We start from the raw sequence: 11664 nt of genomic DNA on the forward strand, positions 1-11664 counted from the left end.
GTACCACTGGGTTCACAGATTTCTACTTCTGTCCTAGCACTATTATCATCAAGTTTAAAGTTGCAGAAAATGATAACCCAATGCAAGAAATGTAATTGGACATGTCAGGGATAAAATGCATGTGTGAAATGGATCAAAGAGACAAATAAAGCAGACAACCAGAACATTCTGGCTAACTTTCAATCCACAGAATGGGTCACTAGACACACATAGGTTTGTATGTAAAGTAAATATGCTATGATATATTATATCATCAGATTAGTATTACTCATGCATTAATTTAAACGCATAATTAGATTTGTTTTGTATAAGATTTCAACCAATTCATTATTTTCATTGATTGATTGTTCTGTTTGTAAAAATACTTCAAATAGTGAGAAGAATCATCAAAATTACTCAGACCCCCAAGTGACACTTCTACAAGGTTAAAATAGTGTAAGCTGAATAATCAATGAATTGTGACATCACTGCTATATACTTGCTGAGTAGTTTAATTAATGACTAAGCATCATGTTTTACAATCTTTTTGTGTGTTTTGTATACAACAATCTACATTACAAAGTAACTAAAGCTGAAAAGCACAATATTCTCCTCCGAAATATAGTATATATCCAAAATATATGTCACATTGATAATTAGTAACAGTAAATTCCAGGGCGATGCCCGCTTCAACAAGCGTTAAAACAATCGTTGACTGCACAGACCTGGCAACCTATCCATGTCGTCATTTCCGAAGTTGACGAAAAGGGTTCGCACGTTTTGCTTCCTCTTAGCGCCCGATTACACACACGTACACGCACACGCGCTCACACACTCACACGGTTGTTTAGGCGCCTCTTCAGCTGCTCATCGTTTACATTGTGATAGACGTCCGTTCGAGCTGCAATGACACATTTCACCTCGAGGGAAGCGACTTGACACAGTTGCGTTGAATTAGGGATAAAAGTGAGCGAGGGGACGTTTGGTGGACACCGACTGGAAGAGCGGAGCAACACGTTAACGTTACACCAAAATGGCAACCCCCTATGTCACTGATGAATCCGGTAAGGGCTGTTGCATGTGTCCGACCTTTTTATCTAGCTAACTGAAACAGAACCCAGTGCTTTAAACCAAGCGACGACACTCAGGTCTTTATGTCTATTCACGACTTTTTGAAACACCGGCATGCTTTACGGCGTTTTTTATTCAGACGTTCTCTTTAGCAGCTAGCATTAGATCATGCTAGCTGAGACGGTTAGCTAGCTAGCGCACTTCATTGGCTAGTTTTTGACACTGGGATATGAATATACATATACTCTTCTGCCAATGAAACGTTGAATGTGTTTCTTAGTTCTTTTTAGATGTACAAGGGATTAAATCATCCGCGTTATCTTGTGTATAACAATCTGACACACCGCTAGGTAGCTAGCATGAGCTACTTAGCCCTTTCTGCTGTAATAATCAGTGGTCAGTGAGTTCATGTTGGGATCAAAGTAACGTTAACTTCTAATTATCACGACGTGTTATCCACAACGCCAGTAATAACGCGCAACTTTTTGGTTTGTGTGAGAAAAAAACTATACTCAAACGATCACTTCATATCTATTGAGAAAATATCACTAAGAATACTTGTACCGTGAATTATTATGATGGTAAAAAAAATATATATACTATTCCTTACTGCATTACACGACTGTAGATGGTTTTAGGTCAAACTGTTGATTTTCATAAATTGAGAAACCATTTCATGTATTATGTAATTTATTAAAGCGGGATAATCCCGTTGACGTTACATATCTCCTATACAAGGGGGGCATGCTTAAGATGGCAGATTACATGACAACAGACTTAACATAAACTATAAAATTGCATTAATTGAAGAATAAACATTTTAATAATGCATCTTAATAATACAGGCAATAAATGAACAATAGAATAGTTTTGATAAACCTACGTAGGAATTAGTTGAGCACTGAATTACTTTATGTGTCATAACAATCAAAGCTGACAGGATATTGTTTTATTCATGCATATATTGGCACTGGGTTGAGAGATTTAGCATGCATTTCAACCATCGTCTTTTATCTAACGCTTATATCTGCAGTACACCGATGAGTCAAGGATGTGATCGCCCGTTACCTCCGCCTAAATGCATTTAGTCTCATTCATGATGTATCTAATCAAAGTGTGTTTTCAAAATGGCTGATTTTAATCTTTTCAAGATGATGTGGAAATGGCAGGAGAGATGGTCAAGAATGTTCATTAACGCAAAATTTGCTCTTCCCACAATTTATAGATGAGGCCTTTTGTGACTTAGGTAACGATTGTTTTTCATTTAAAAAAAAAAAAAAAAAAAGAATCTCCAGAAAAAAGGTTTGGAAAAACTTTAATAAAATGTTCTACCTGTTTTCTCTTCAGGGAAATTCATCGCTGCCACTCAGCGACCTGATGGAACGTGGAGGAAGCCGAGGAGGGTGAGGGATGGTTATACTCCACAGGAAGAAGTGCCAGTGTAAGTGCAGCTCCTATTTCCTTACAGTTGTACATTTAGATCATAATCTTATTGTGAAAATAGCTGGGGGTCAGAGGTCGGTAGTAATGAGATGTATTTACTTTGTTAGATTAACTTCTTGCGTAAATTGTACTTGTCAGAGTAGTTTTAATGCAGCATACTTTTATATTCTTACTTGAGTAGTTATTTTGATGCCTACTTGTATCTCTACATAAGTACTTATCTTTGCAAAGTACTGTTACTTTTACTTGAGTAGTATTATATACGTTTTTGGCTCCTTCCACCACGGGCCCATAAATAAATCATTAGAATCGACTGTGAAGACATTTTTATTCCTTTTTACGGCTTTTTTTAAAGCTAATTTTCCTTGCTTTTTCCAGCTATGAAAACAAATTTGTGAAGTTTTTTAAGAGCAAACCAGACCTGCCACCTGGGATGAGTCCGTCCGAGGGGTCGGCGACAAAGCAGCAGCAGAAGATTCCCGGTTGCGGGGACAACGACGCGTCCGGTCTCTCAAAGTCTGCCAAACGCAACATGAAGCGTAAAGAGAAACGAAAGCAGCAGGGGGACCTGGACGTGGACTCGGTGAGCGACGCCGTCCAGACTGTGTCTATTTCAGAGAGCGCCGAGTCTTCCACCAAGACGGCGGCGGCGGCGGTTTCTGTCTCGTCTCCGAACAATACCGAAGCGGACGAAAAGGCCAAGAAGATGAAAAACCTGAAAAAGAAGCTGCGACAAGTTGAGGAGTTGAAGCAGAAAGTGGACTCGGGGGAAATAACAGAGCCAACAAAGGATCAGTTGGAAAAACTGCTTCGAATTAAAGCCTTACGGGATGAGCTACAGCAGCTGGAGCGTGATTCTTGAACCAGTAAAAAGGACGCAGACGACGTACAAACTACATACTGGTCGACTGGGAAGGGACCTTTGCAGCTTTCTGATCATGGCTTCCATTAAACATTATTCTACCTATTTGATATTCATCATAAACTCTGGACTTTAACACACTCTCAGCGCCTTTCAAGCAGAGAATGACAGGAAGTCCTCGTAGGAGGAGGCAGCATATGTTCAAAGTGATGAACCTGTTTTCTAGTTTCACATCTCCATAACAATGTGACTCCTGCTCATACTCTTGTAGGCCACTCATGTATTAGTATCTTTTTAAGACTTCATTGTGTATTGCTTTGTGCGTCTCTGTCCTTTTTTCCATTTTGTACCTTTCATAGCATCAGGTATTACTGACACAGACAATATTTTCTGTGAAAGAGAATATAGTTTGTTGACTTGTCAGCGATCGGATGGCCACTTGTAGTCGCACTAATGTTGTGCCACATGTCTACACGTTACATTAAAACTACACACTGCGTCAAACGTTTATCTCTGATTGTGTTTAGTGGTGGAGTAAACAGCAGGTTTTATTTTGAAAGGCAGGATGTAAAACAAATCTATATTTTGGTGTCAAACAATTATACACTTAAAGGATAATGCTGGTAATATTGTATATTTTTTCCTATTGTCAACAAATTCTATAAAATGAGTTAATTAATTGATCCTTCCAATGAGTATTGTCTCTGTAGCCAACGCCAGATGGAGTTTATTCCTCTGTGGCATACGGCTCCATTGTTATAACTAATAAATGCAATAAAATACACCAATGATCTGCACTGTTGCACATGGTGACTTATAGTATTTACAATGAACGTGGACGCTGTTACTTTGTGTTGATGCACATACACCGTCGTTGGTGCATTGCATTGTGGGAGACAACCTCACATTGTAACCATAATTAAACATCAAGCATACACACATATAAATATGTTTTTTATTATTTGACATTAACCATTATCCCTAAAAAAAAAAGACTAATTGCCACCTTTGGCCACAGTGGCTGTTTTGTTTATTGATTATTTCTGATATCTTTTTGCTTTAACAAACATTAATTGAAGACAATCAACCTCTCTCATTCCTTTCATATCACTAGTTTATCCAAACATTGCCCATTTTTTGTATGTAATTGAATCTTATACATCAATTTCTTTGTTTATAACTGTATCTGGAGTTCATAGTATTTGGAGAATGAAATGTGTTTTATTGCACCCGGTGAAAGAAAACAGCTCCAGAGTCTGTGAGATAAAAGTCTTTAAAGGAAGTGATGATCACGAGTGATCACTGATGTCGTGTTGTCGTCAGTCTGAGGATGATCTCCGAGGGTCTGAAAGATCTCACCGTGTTCATATTGATGATTGAAGCTGGTGGATTCACACTGGCAGTCGTGCACATTTCAATTAAACGTATAATTCTCAACAACACGTAATGCATCCATCAAAGAGGTGCAGGTTACAATCGTCTGGTCCTGTGTTGCTTCAGACTGCGCAGACGGGCGAGGCGGCGGTCAGCGGCACCATGGAGCCCGTCTCAAAGTCAAAGTCTATGAGAGTGTGTGTGAAGCTGCTGCTGGTGGACGAGCCCGTCTCCATCTGGCGCTCCTGAAGCCTCTGCAGGTAACTCTGAAAGCCAGACAGGAGAACATGTCATGTCCTGGTGCGCCACGTTGTACTTTTCAGGCTTTTCCCCATGCAAACAGAAGCAACGGAGAACCTTTGACCTCATGCAAGAACATGTTTGTTGTGTCACTGGATTCAGCAAACGTGTCAACGAGTGTGTTCATGAGAAATGTACAGCACCATGATGAACGCCCATATGACTCAAATTGCTTTCAAAGATCCATAAAGGAAAGTGTACAGCAGAGGTGTCAAACATACGGCCTGCGGGCCGAATCTGGCCCGCCAGGGGGTCCAGCCCCGCCGCCGGATAACGGTTGACATTTTTATTTTTGTTTACATTTTTTTTTGGTGTAGTTTAATTTGATTTTTTCTTTGTTTGTATATTTTATTAAAACATATATTTTTTTTTTAAATTTTCTTTTTTTGAAGTTTCATTTTTTATTGTTGTTTTGTTTACATTTTTAAAAAAATGTAATAAAATGTTTTTTTAATGTTAAAATGACAGCTTTTTTTTTTTTTTTTCCTTTTTTAAAAAAAAAATGTTGCTTTGTTTACATTAAAAAAATCTTATAAAAAAATGTCATTAGCAACTTAAGGGAACCGGCTAAAGCGTGCTTTTAATGTCAGCTGAGGGTCGTATAATGTCACTGAAATGAAGAAGAAATGATTGGCTATGAAAACCACAAAAAATTGACGTTTGAGATGTTTATATTGATATTGTAGTGTAATACAATAGCTAACTTAAATTCATGGTGATATTGTGAGGCTATATGAAGAAATGGTTAATTATAGTTGCTTATAATTGAGATTATAGTCAAACAGGATGAAGTTGTAATTATAAAGTGTAATTTCTATTACTTCCAATCTCATAATTCCTCCAAAGGAAGCAAATACACAATCCACTAGTCTCCTACCACAAGTCCACCACAAAATTGTCTTCGTACACAAAAGAAAATCCCAAATCGGACACACTTGGTGAATCCAGCAAGTTCCTAAATCACATGTTCAAGCCCATTATTGTGCGTGTGATTCTTGCACGAGGCTTTGATTGTCAGGGCCTCTTTGAAAAAGTGACAGCTGAGCGATTTATTTGAATCTCAGCCGCTTACCGGCGCCAGGACGTCCCCGGCGTAGCGCTTCAGCGGTGCAGGCCTGCGCCGACGATGAGGTGGAGGTCTGCTCCTCAACTCTCTGTATCTGTGCTTCTTCACGTGCTTCTTGTGTTTCTTGTATGCAGCTGGGGAGCAGTAAACATGTGAAGGAGATCATGAGTATGTGACATCATATTCAACATGAAAAACTACCTTCCAGATTGAATTAAACTCACCTTCTGTGTGTGATGCTCCTTTGGCGGTGACCCCCCACTGCACCAACACGCCCATCAGACCCAGAACAGGCCAGATCGCAGCGATCGCCCAGTTAAACCAGCAGAATGGACTCGGGGCGACTCGGCAAAACAGATCATACACCTGATCCGGCAGCACGAACGTCCCCACCAGGTAATCCACGCACAGCACCACGGCGGTGGCCCCGAGCACAGACGTGTAGACGACGGTGAACAGTTTCTGCCACGTGAGAGTGAAGAGAGCAGCGACCATACTGGCAGTCAGCAGGCCGACCAGAGGCACCCACGCCGGGGCCAGGCCGTGAAACTGTCCCACGACCACCAGGATGCCGATGGAGAGCAGGCCGCCCAGCTGCAGCCCGCTGAGCAGGAGCCCCACGGCGGACACCAGCGCGGCCACCAGCCCGAGGAGGACGCCCGCGCCCAGGCCGAGCGCCGCCTTCGCCTCCGAGCCCAGCTGGGTGTCCAGACCCGGCTGCTTGTAGTACAACAAGGGGATGGAGGTCGCGCCGAACATGAAGCCAGAGAAGAACATGACCATCTTGAAGCAGCGGTAGCCTGAGAAGTGAAGTAAAAACCACATTTTTAAGAAAAAACAAAGTGCTGCGTCGTCTACTAAACAGCTAAACTGTCTTGTTAGACTTAAATAAATGACTCCAGATCATTTAACACACACATATTTCATAGCTATTTGAATACTTTTGAAGGGAATTAGAATGAAAACAGAAATTGTATAAGAAAAAAAAACTTTTTATCATAATTATATGATAGATGTTTCATTTTAACTCCAATTATGACAATGCAGTGATGAACATAACGGTGTGAGGATAATTATGACATTTTGAGACTCACATTTGCATTTCGCAGCTTGCTGCTTGCATCTGCTTCACATTTTTAGTGTTGGATTTATTCTAAAGGTCCTCACTGGTCAAAGACTGAGGACCAGAACTTTCACTGGTTTCTTCACTTGACAGGTCACATATTGCATGAAGAGAGTTTAAAAGTGAATTTGTTCCAGTATTCATCAGTTCTCAGAGCTCTGACATCAGGCTCATGCTTTCCTCTGCAAGACTAAAAACTGCTGTTTTTCTCCAAATTAGTCATTAGTTACACTCATATAATTCCTCACAGGCAACACTGTGACAACACGGACGTTTGCAGCGTGTGTGTTTGCATGAGCATCACATGTTTTAGGCCCATAGGACACACTTCATCTTGGACTCTTTTGCCTCATATTGCTTTTTTTTGGTCAGAACTAACTCTATGAAACCTCTGAGATGTCAAACATGTGCAACAGGCGGCACGTTACCAGACAGAGGTCTGTACCCATCTGTCTCCTCCAGCTTTGTGCTTATCCACCTTTAAAACCCCAACAGCTTTCAGACACCTCCGAATGCAGGTTTAAGCCACCGGGTGAGCTAAAGAAGCATTGAGACTTTGAGCACGGTGACGGCAGGGACACGTCGAATTTGAAGTAATCCTCTCTGTTATAACTTGTGCGCATTCACATTTATTCAATATTAGTTCTGGCTCCGTGAATACGTACCAAAAAAGGTGAAGATGAGGCCGAACGAAAGGCAAACAGAGCAGACAGCAGATGAGATGACTTCATACTTGATATTAATCTCAAGGGTGCATATGTTCACCTCAACCATGCCAGCTCCTGGCTCCTCAGTAATAAATAATGAAGGGACGGCCATCTTGGAGGATTATTACTTGTATTGCTTTGTGCGGCTCGGTCTTTTGTTCATTGAAGGAGGAAAGCCAGAACATCCTGCATGTGGTACTCAGAGGAAGAGGAAGCTCCTGGACGAAGAACTTGTGCTAAAGCACTTCCTGTTGTGCACCTGCAAAAAGAAAAGAGTGTTTTTCAAGCTTCCATTGCAACTTTTCTGATTGTTTTCCAGGCTGCTCACTTGAGAGTTATTATCTTCAAGGGGATGTAATGCTTTAAAAATATTAATTTGAGTTGTTTAGTGTGAGAGAACATTGCTCTTTCTGTCAGGAACCGTAGAAGAAAACCAGGGATCTCTGAGTTTAACTCCTCTCTGTCCTTCTTTTGGTAAAGAAAGGGATGCAGATGAGGAAGTGACCTGATGACATCATGCCATCTGCATACAGGTTTATTGTTCTGAGCGTGTGCTTAGGTACTAAATAACCAAAACAAAATAGCTCAAGAATAACACAAGATATTATAAAACCCAACACAGACAATAAGAAAGTACTGCGATACTTTTATCTGCATGTGCAACGTTAACTGGAAACAAAAGTTACCAAAGAAGTGAAAAGAACAAATATTCTCTCTCAATTGTAGAGGAATAGAAGTATAAAGTAGCATAAGGTGAATAAATATGTGAAGTATTTCAAACTGGAGTTACTTGACATCACTGGTTACAGCTTTGCATCAATTATTAACTAAAGGACACTAATAAGTAATCATGTGCACACACTGCTCTCATGCTAGCTGCTGTCTATCTCCAGTGTTTAATACTGTAAGGACCTTATCAGCTGTTCAGGCAGATCTCCTGGCCAGCAAATAGCATTAGAGGAGCTTTAGCAGGTGAGCGATCCTCCTGTCTGTTTGTGTCAGCTGTGTCCTTTCGTAAAGGTGAGTGTGAAACGGCAGAAAACACACTTGCACTTTCTGACCGGTTCCTGTTGCTCTCTGGAGGATGAAAAGCTGTTTAAATAATTCCTTTTTCTCATTGGTTTGACATGTTTTGTGATATTCTACTTTTGTAAAACCTTTTTTCTGCAATAAGGACTATCCACAAGATCAAATAATCATTCTAAGATAAAAGCGTGACATGAAAAAAATCATATTTCAGTGGCCTACCTGGGTTGAGTCATATCTTCACAGAGTGAATGTGAGAAATGAAAGAGTTTCTTCAGAGGTAGTTTGTCCCAATTCTGTGAATCCGACTTGGAGCGCTCGGCTGGGAGTGTGTGTGTGTGTGTGTGTGTGTGTGTGTGTGTGTGTGTCGGTTGCTGTGTGAGCTGTGCTCATGTGAGCAGCTGACACCGGACTAAGAGGAGGACCATCTGCTCTCGGGGACGGCGGCGGGCGGCTGCAAGTCCAAGGCCGAGTCCAGCCCTCGCTCACATGATGCCAGAGGAGCCGGGACTTTGTCTCCGCATCATCACGTCTGAGCTTCAGTTCATTCATTCCTTTCACTTTGAATACGGGTTGAAGTTGGCTTGAAGTGGAGGGATGTTGTGTGCTGGGACTTTGCGAAAGAATTTGATTCAATCCTCTTGTTTTGGGTTAGTTGTTAGTTTGATATTCATGTGCATTTTCTGTGAAGCATAATCAATTCTCTGTGTCGAGGTTTTAGGGTTTTGAGGTTATCAATGGTGTGAATTGTCTTTTAACTTTTCACTTATTCATAACTCTACCTGCAAAACTAAGGACATTTCTTTCAGCCTCAGCTGTTTGATTCCATTGAGGAAATATTAGCATGCCACCTTTAACTGAAGGATAAATACATGTATAAATATATATATAATAATAATAATATCCGAAATATGCACAGCTTTCTTGCAGGATGCCAAAGGTGATTTCTAACCACTAGAGGGCAGTAAGAGCCTTTAACAAAGTCTCAGCTTCACGCTTTCAGGTCCCTCTATAGACGTTTTATCTATAAAACCTGTATTGTTTAAGTTTTGTCATGAGAGAGGCAATGTTATATTACATTATCATAAAGGTGTTGGAGCTGTGAGACTCATTAAAACAAGAAATGAGTTTTGAGACATCCACAATTTTAGTTCCACGTCTTTCAAACTCAAAATCTCGAGTTTGTAACACAGACTTTCTTAATCTCTTCTTATTGTCTTTTAGTTAACATTTCACAATATGCTTGGATATAAATTTCTGCACAGATAATGAATTAATGTTATAGGTACCAACTGTATGGAAGACCATTACCGACACAGAAAAAAAAGAATTAGGACCAAAAAAAAAAAAAGGACAATTTAAAAAAAAATTAGGACCAAAAAAAGAAAAAAGAAAAAAGAGGACAATAAAAAAAATAAAAAATTAGGACAAAAAATAAATAAATTAGGACAAAAAAAAATTAACTTTTTTCTTTTTTTTCGTGGATGAAAATAAAAACAACAAACATGTAAGATGATTATTTCATCACTTTGGTTTTACGATACCTTTATTTAAATGTAAATATGTATTGTTCATATAACAAAACAAGTACAAGTCCCATAATAGTCCAATCTTCTCTTCTGGAATGAAACGGGAAACATTTTTTTGTTGTCTTTTTTCAAGTCAAAAAAAAAGAAAAAAGGCAACAAAAAAAATTTTTGGTCCTAAATTTTTTTTTTGTGGCGGAAATGGGCTTCCATAATTTTTAGATAAGGAATTAAAGATTAATTTAACACCAGTTTGAAAAGCAGAAGTTTGTATCACAGTTGTGTGCGGATCAAACGTGTGCTATAATGCACCTGTGAGTGATGTCACAAGGTACTTTCATCGTAATACTACAATTCCCTGCAGGATAAGTGGAGGCTTTTTGCTTTTTGCTTTTTGCTTTTTGCTTTTTGCTTTTTGCTCGACAGACACATCACCGGCTTCATCTCGTGCTCAATGCACAGAAAAGAATCTCCAAGAATAGCAAACCACCCGAGATAGAGAAGTAGGACGAGCGGTGATCCCACAAAAGGATCATCCTCCTTCAGTTTCTGCAAGAGACTTCATTTCATGTTACGCACCGACAAATGGGATATTCTATGCTGTTACCTTGGAAACAGGCATGTATCTTGGGCCCTGTGCTGCGAAGCAGCTGGAGAAAAAAACATCTTTCTTTATGTGCATTGTAATGGCAGAAAAGCAGCGTGACTCTAATGTGTGCTAATGTGCGCAGGAAGACTCCCAGTGACCCAGTGGAGCTCCTGTTCATGAGATCCAGAGGAGCCTGCAGCACCACGCAGGGATCCAGCAGTGACTCTGCAAAAGTGTTAACGCGTTAGACAACGGGTGTGGTGTCACTTCATTACCTCCGTCACTGACGTCGCCCGCCAAGCAGAATGATGGAGCTTCTTCCTACAGACGTTCACAATCTCTGAGGCCTTGTTGCTCATCGCTGCTGCAGATTCAGGACCAAAGAAATGTCTTCTTGAGATCTTTTCCTTCTGCAAACATCCACTAGATGTTCTATATGTGAAACTGTGCAATTTGGTGCCTGTGAATTGAAACCATTGTTGCATTGTGGAGGTCAAATGTGAGGTTTTCAGTGAAATGGATTGACGTTGGATCTCTTTTGGTTCAGAAAGTGTTGATCCCACAGGGTTTGAATTGAAATCACTTAGTTGATCAAGTT

The 11664-nt window shown here is 40.2% G+C and overlaps 2 protein-coding genes across 3 annotated transcripts; one reads left to right on the forward strand and one right to left on the reverse strand.

The window, feature by feature from the left end:
• The first annotated feature begins 747 nt into the window (after nucleotides 1-747).
• On the forward strand, nucleotides 748-4583 carry pym1 (PYM homolog 1, exon junction complex associated factor). 2 transcript variants are annotated; one of them, XM_068598561.1, is made up of 4 exons: nucleotides 748-1043; nucleotides 2276-2296; nucleotides 2398-2491; nucleotides 2872-4582. In XM_068598561.1, the coding sequence occupies exons 1-4, from the start codon at nucleotides 1013-1015 to the stop codon at nucleotides 3353-3355; spliced, it is 630 nt and encodes a 209-aa protein (XP_068454662.1). In that variant the 5' UTR covers nucleotides 748-1012; the 3' UTR covers nucleotides 3356-4582. The 2 variants fall into 2 exon arrangements, with proteins under 2 accessions (XP_068454662.1, XP_068454663.1); XM_068598562.1 differs by lacking the exon at nucleotides 2276-2296 and having other exon boundaries at nucleotides 1011-1043; nucleotides 2872-4583.
• On the reverse strand, nucleotides 4385-9310 carry LOC137801135 (transmembrane protein 198-like). The gene is made up of 5 exons (XM_068598560.1): nucleotides 9174-9310; nucleotides 7884-8184; nucleotides 6320-6895; nucleotides 6102-6229; nucleotides 4385-4995 (listed from the first exon to the last, which is right to left on the reverse strand). The coding sequence occupies exons 2-5, from the start codon at nucleotides 8035-8037 to the stop codon at nucleotides 4852-4854; spliced, it is 1002 nt and encodes a 333-aa protein (XP_068454661.1). The 5' UTR covers nucleotides 8038-8184; nucleotides 9174-9310; the 3' UTR covers nucleotides 4385-4851.
• Nucleotides 9311-11664: the final 2354 nt, after the last annotated feature.

Source organism: Clinocottus analis, unplaced genomic scaffold (assembly GCF_023055335.1).
Source record: "Clinocottus analis isolate CAN_PGR_092001 unplaced genomic scaffold, fCliAna1.0.p SCAF_4, whole genome shotgun sequence".
NCBI lineage: Eukaryota > Metazoa > Chordata > Actinopteri > Perciformes > Cottidae > Clinocottus > Clinocottus analis.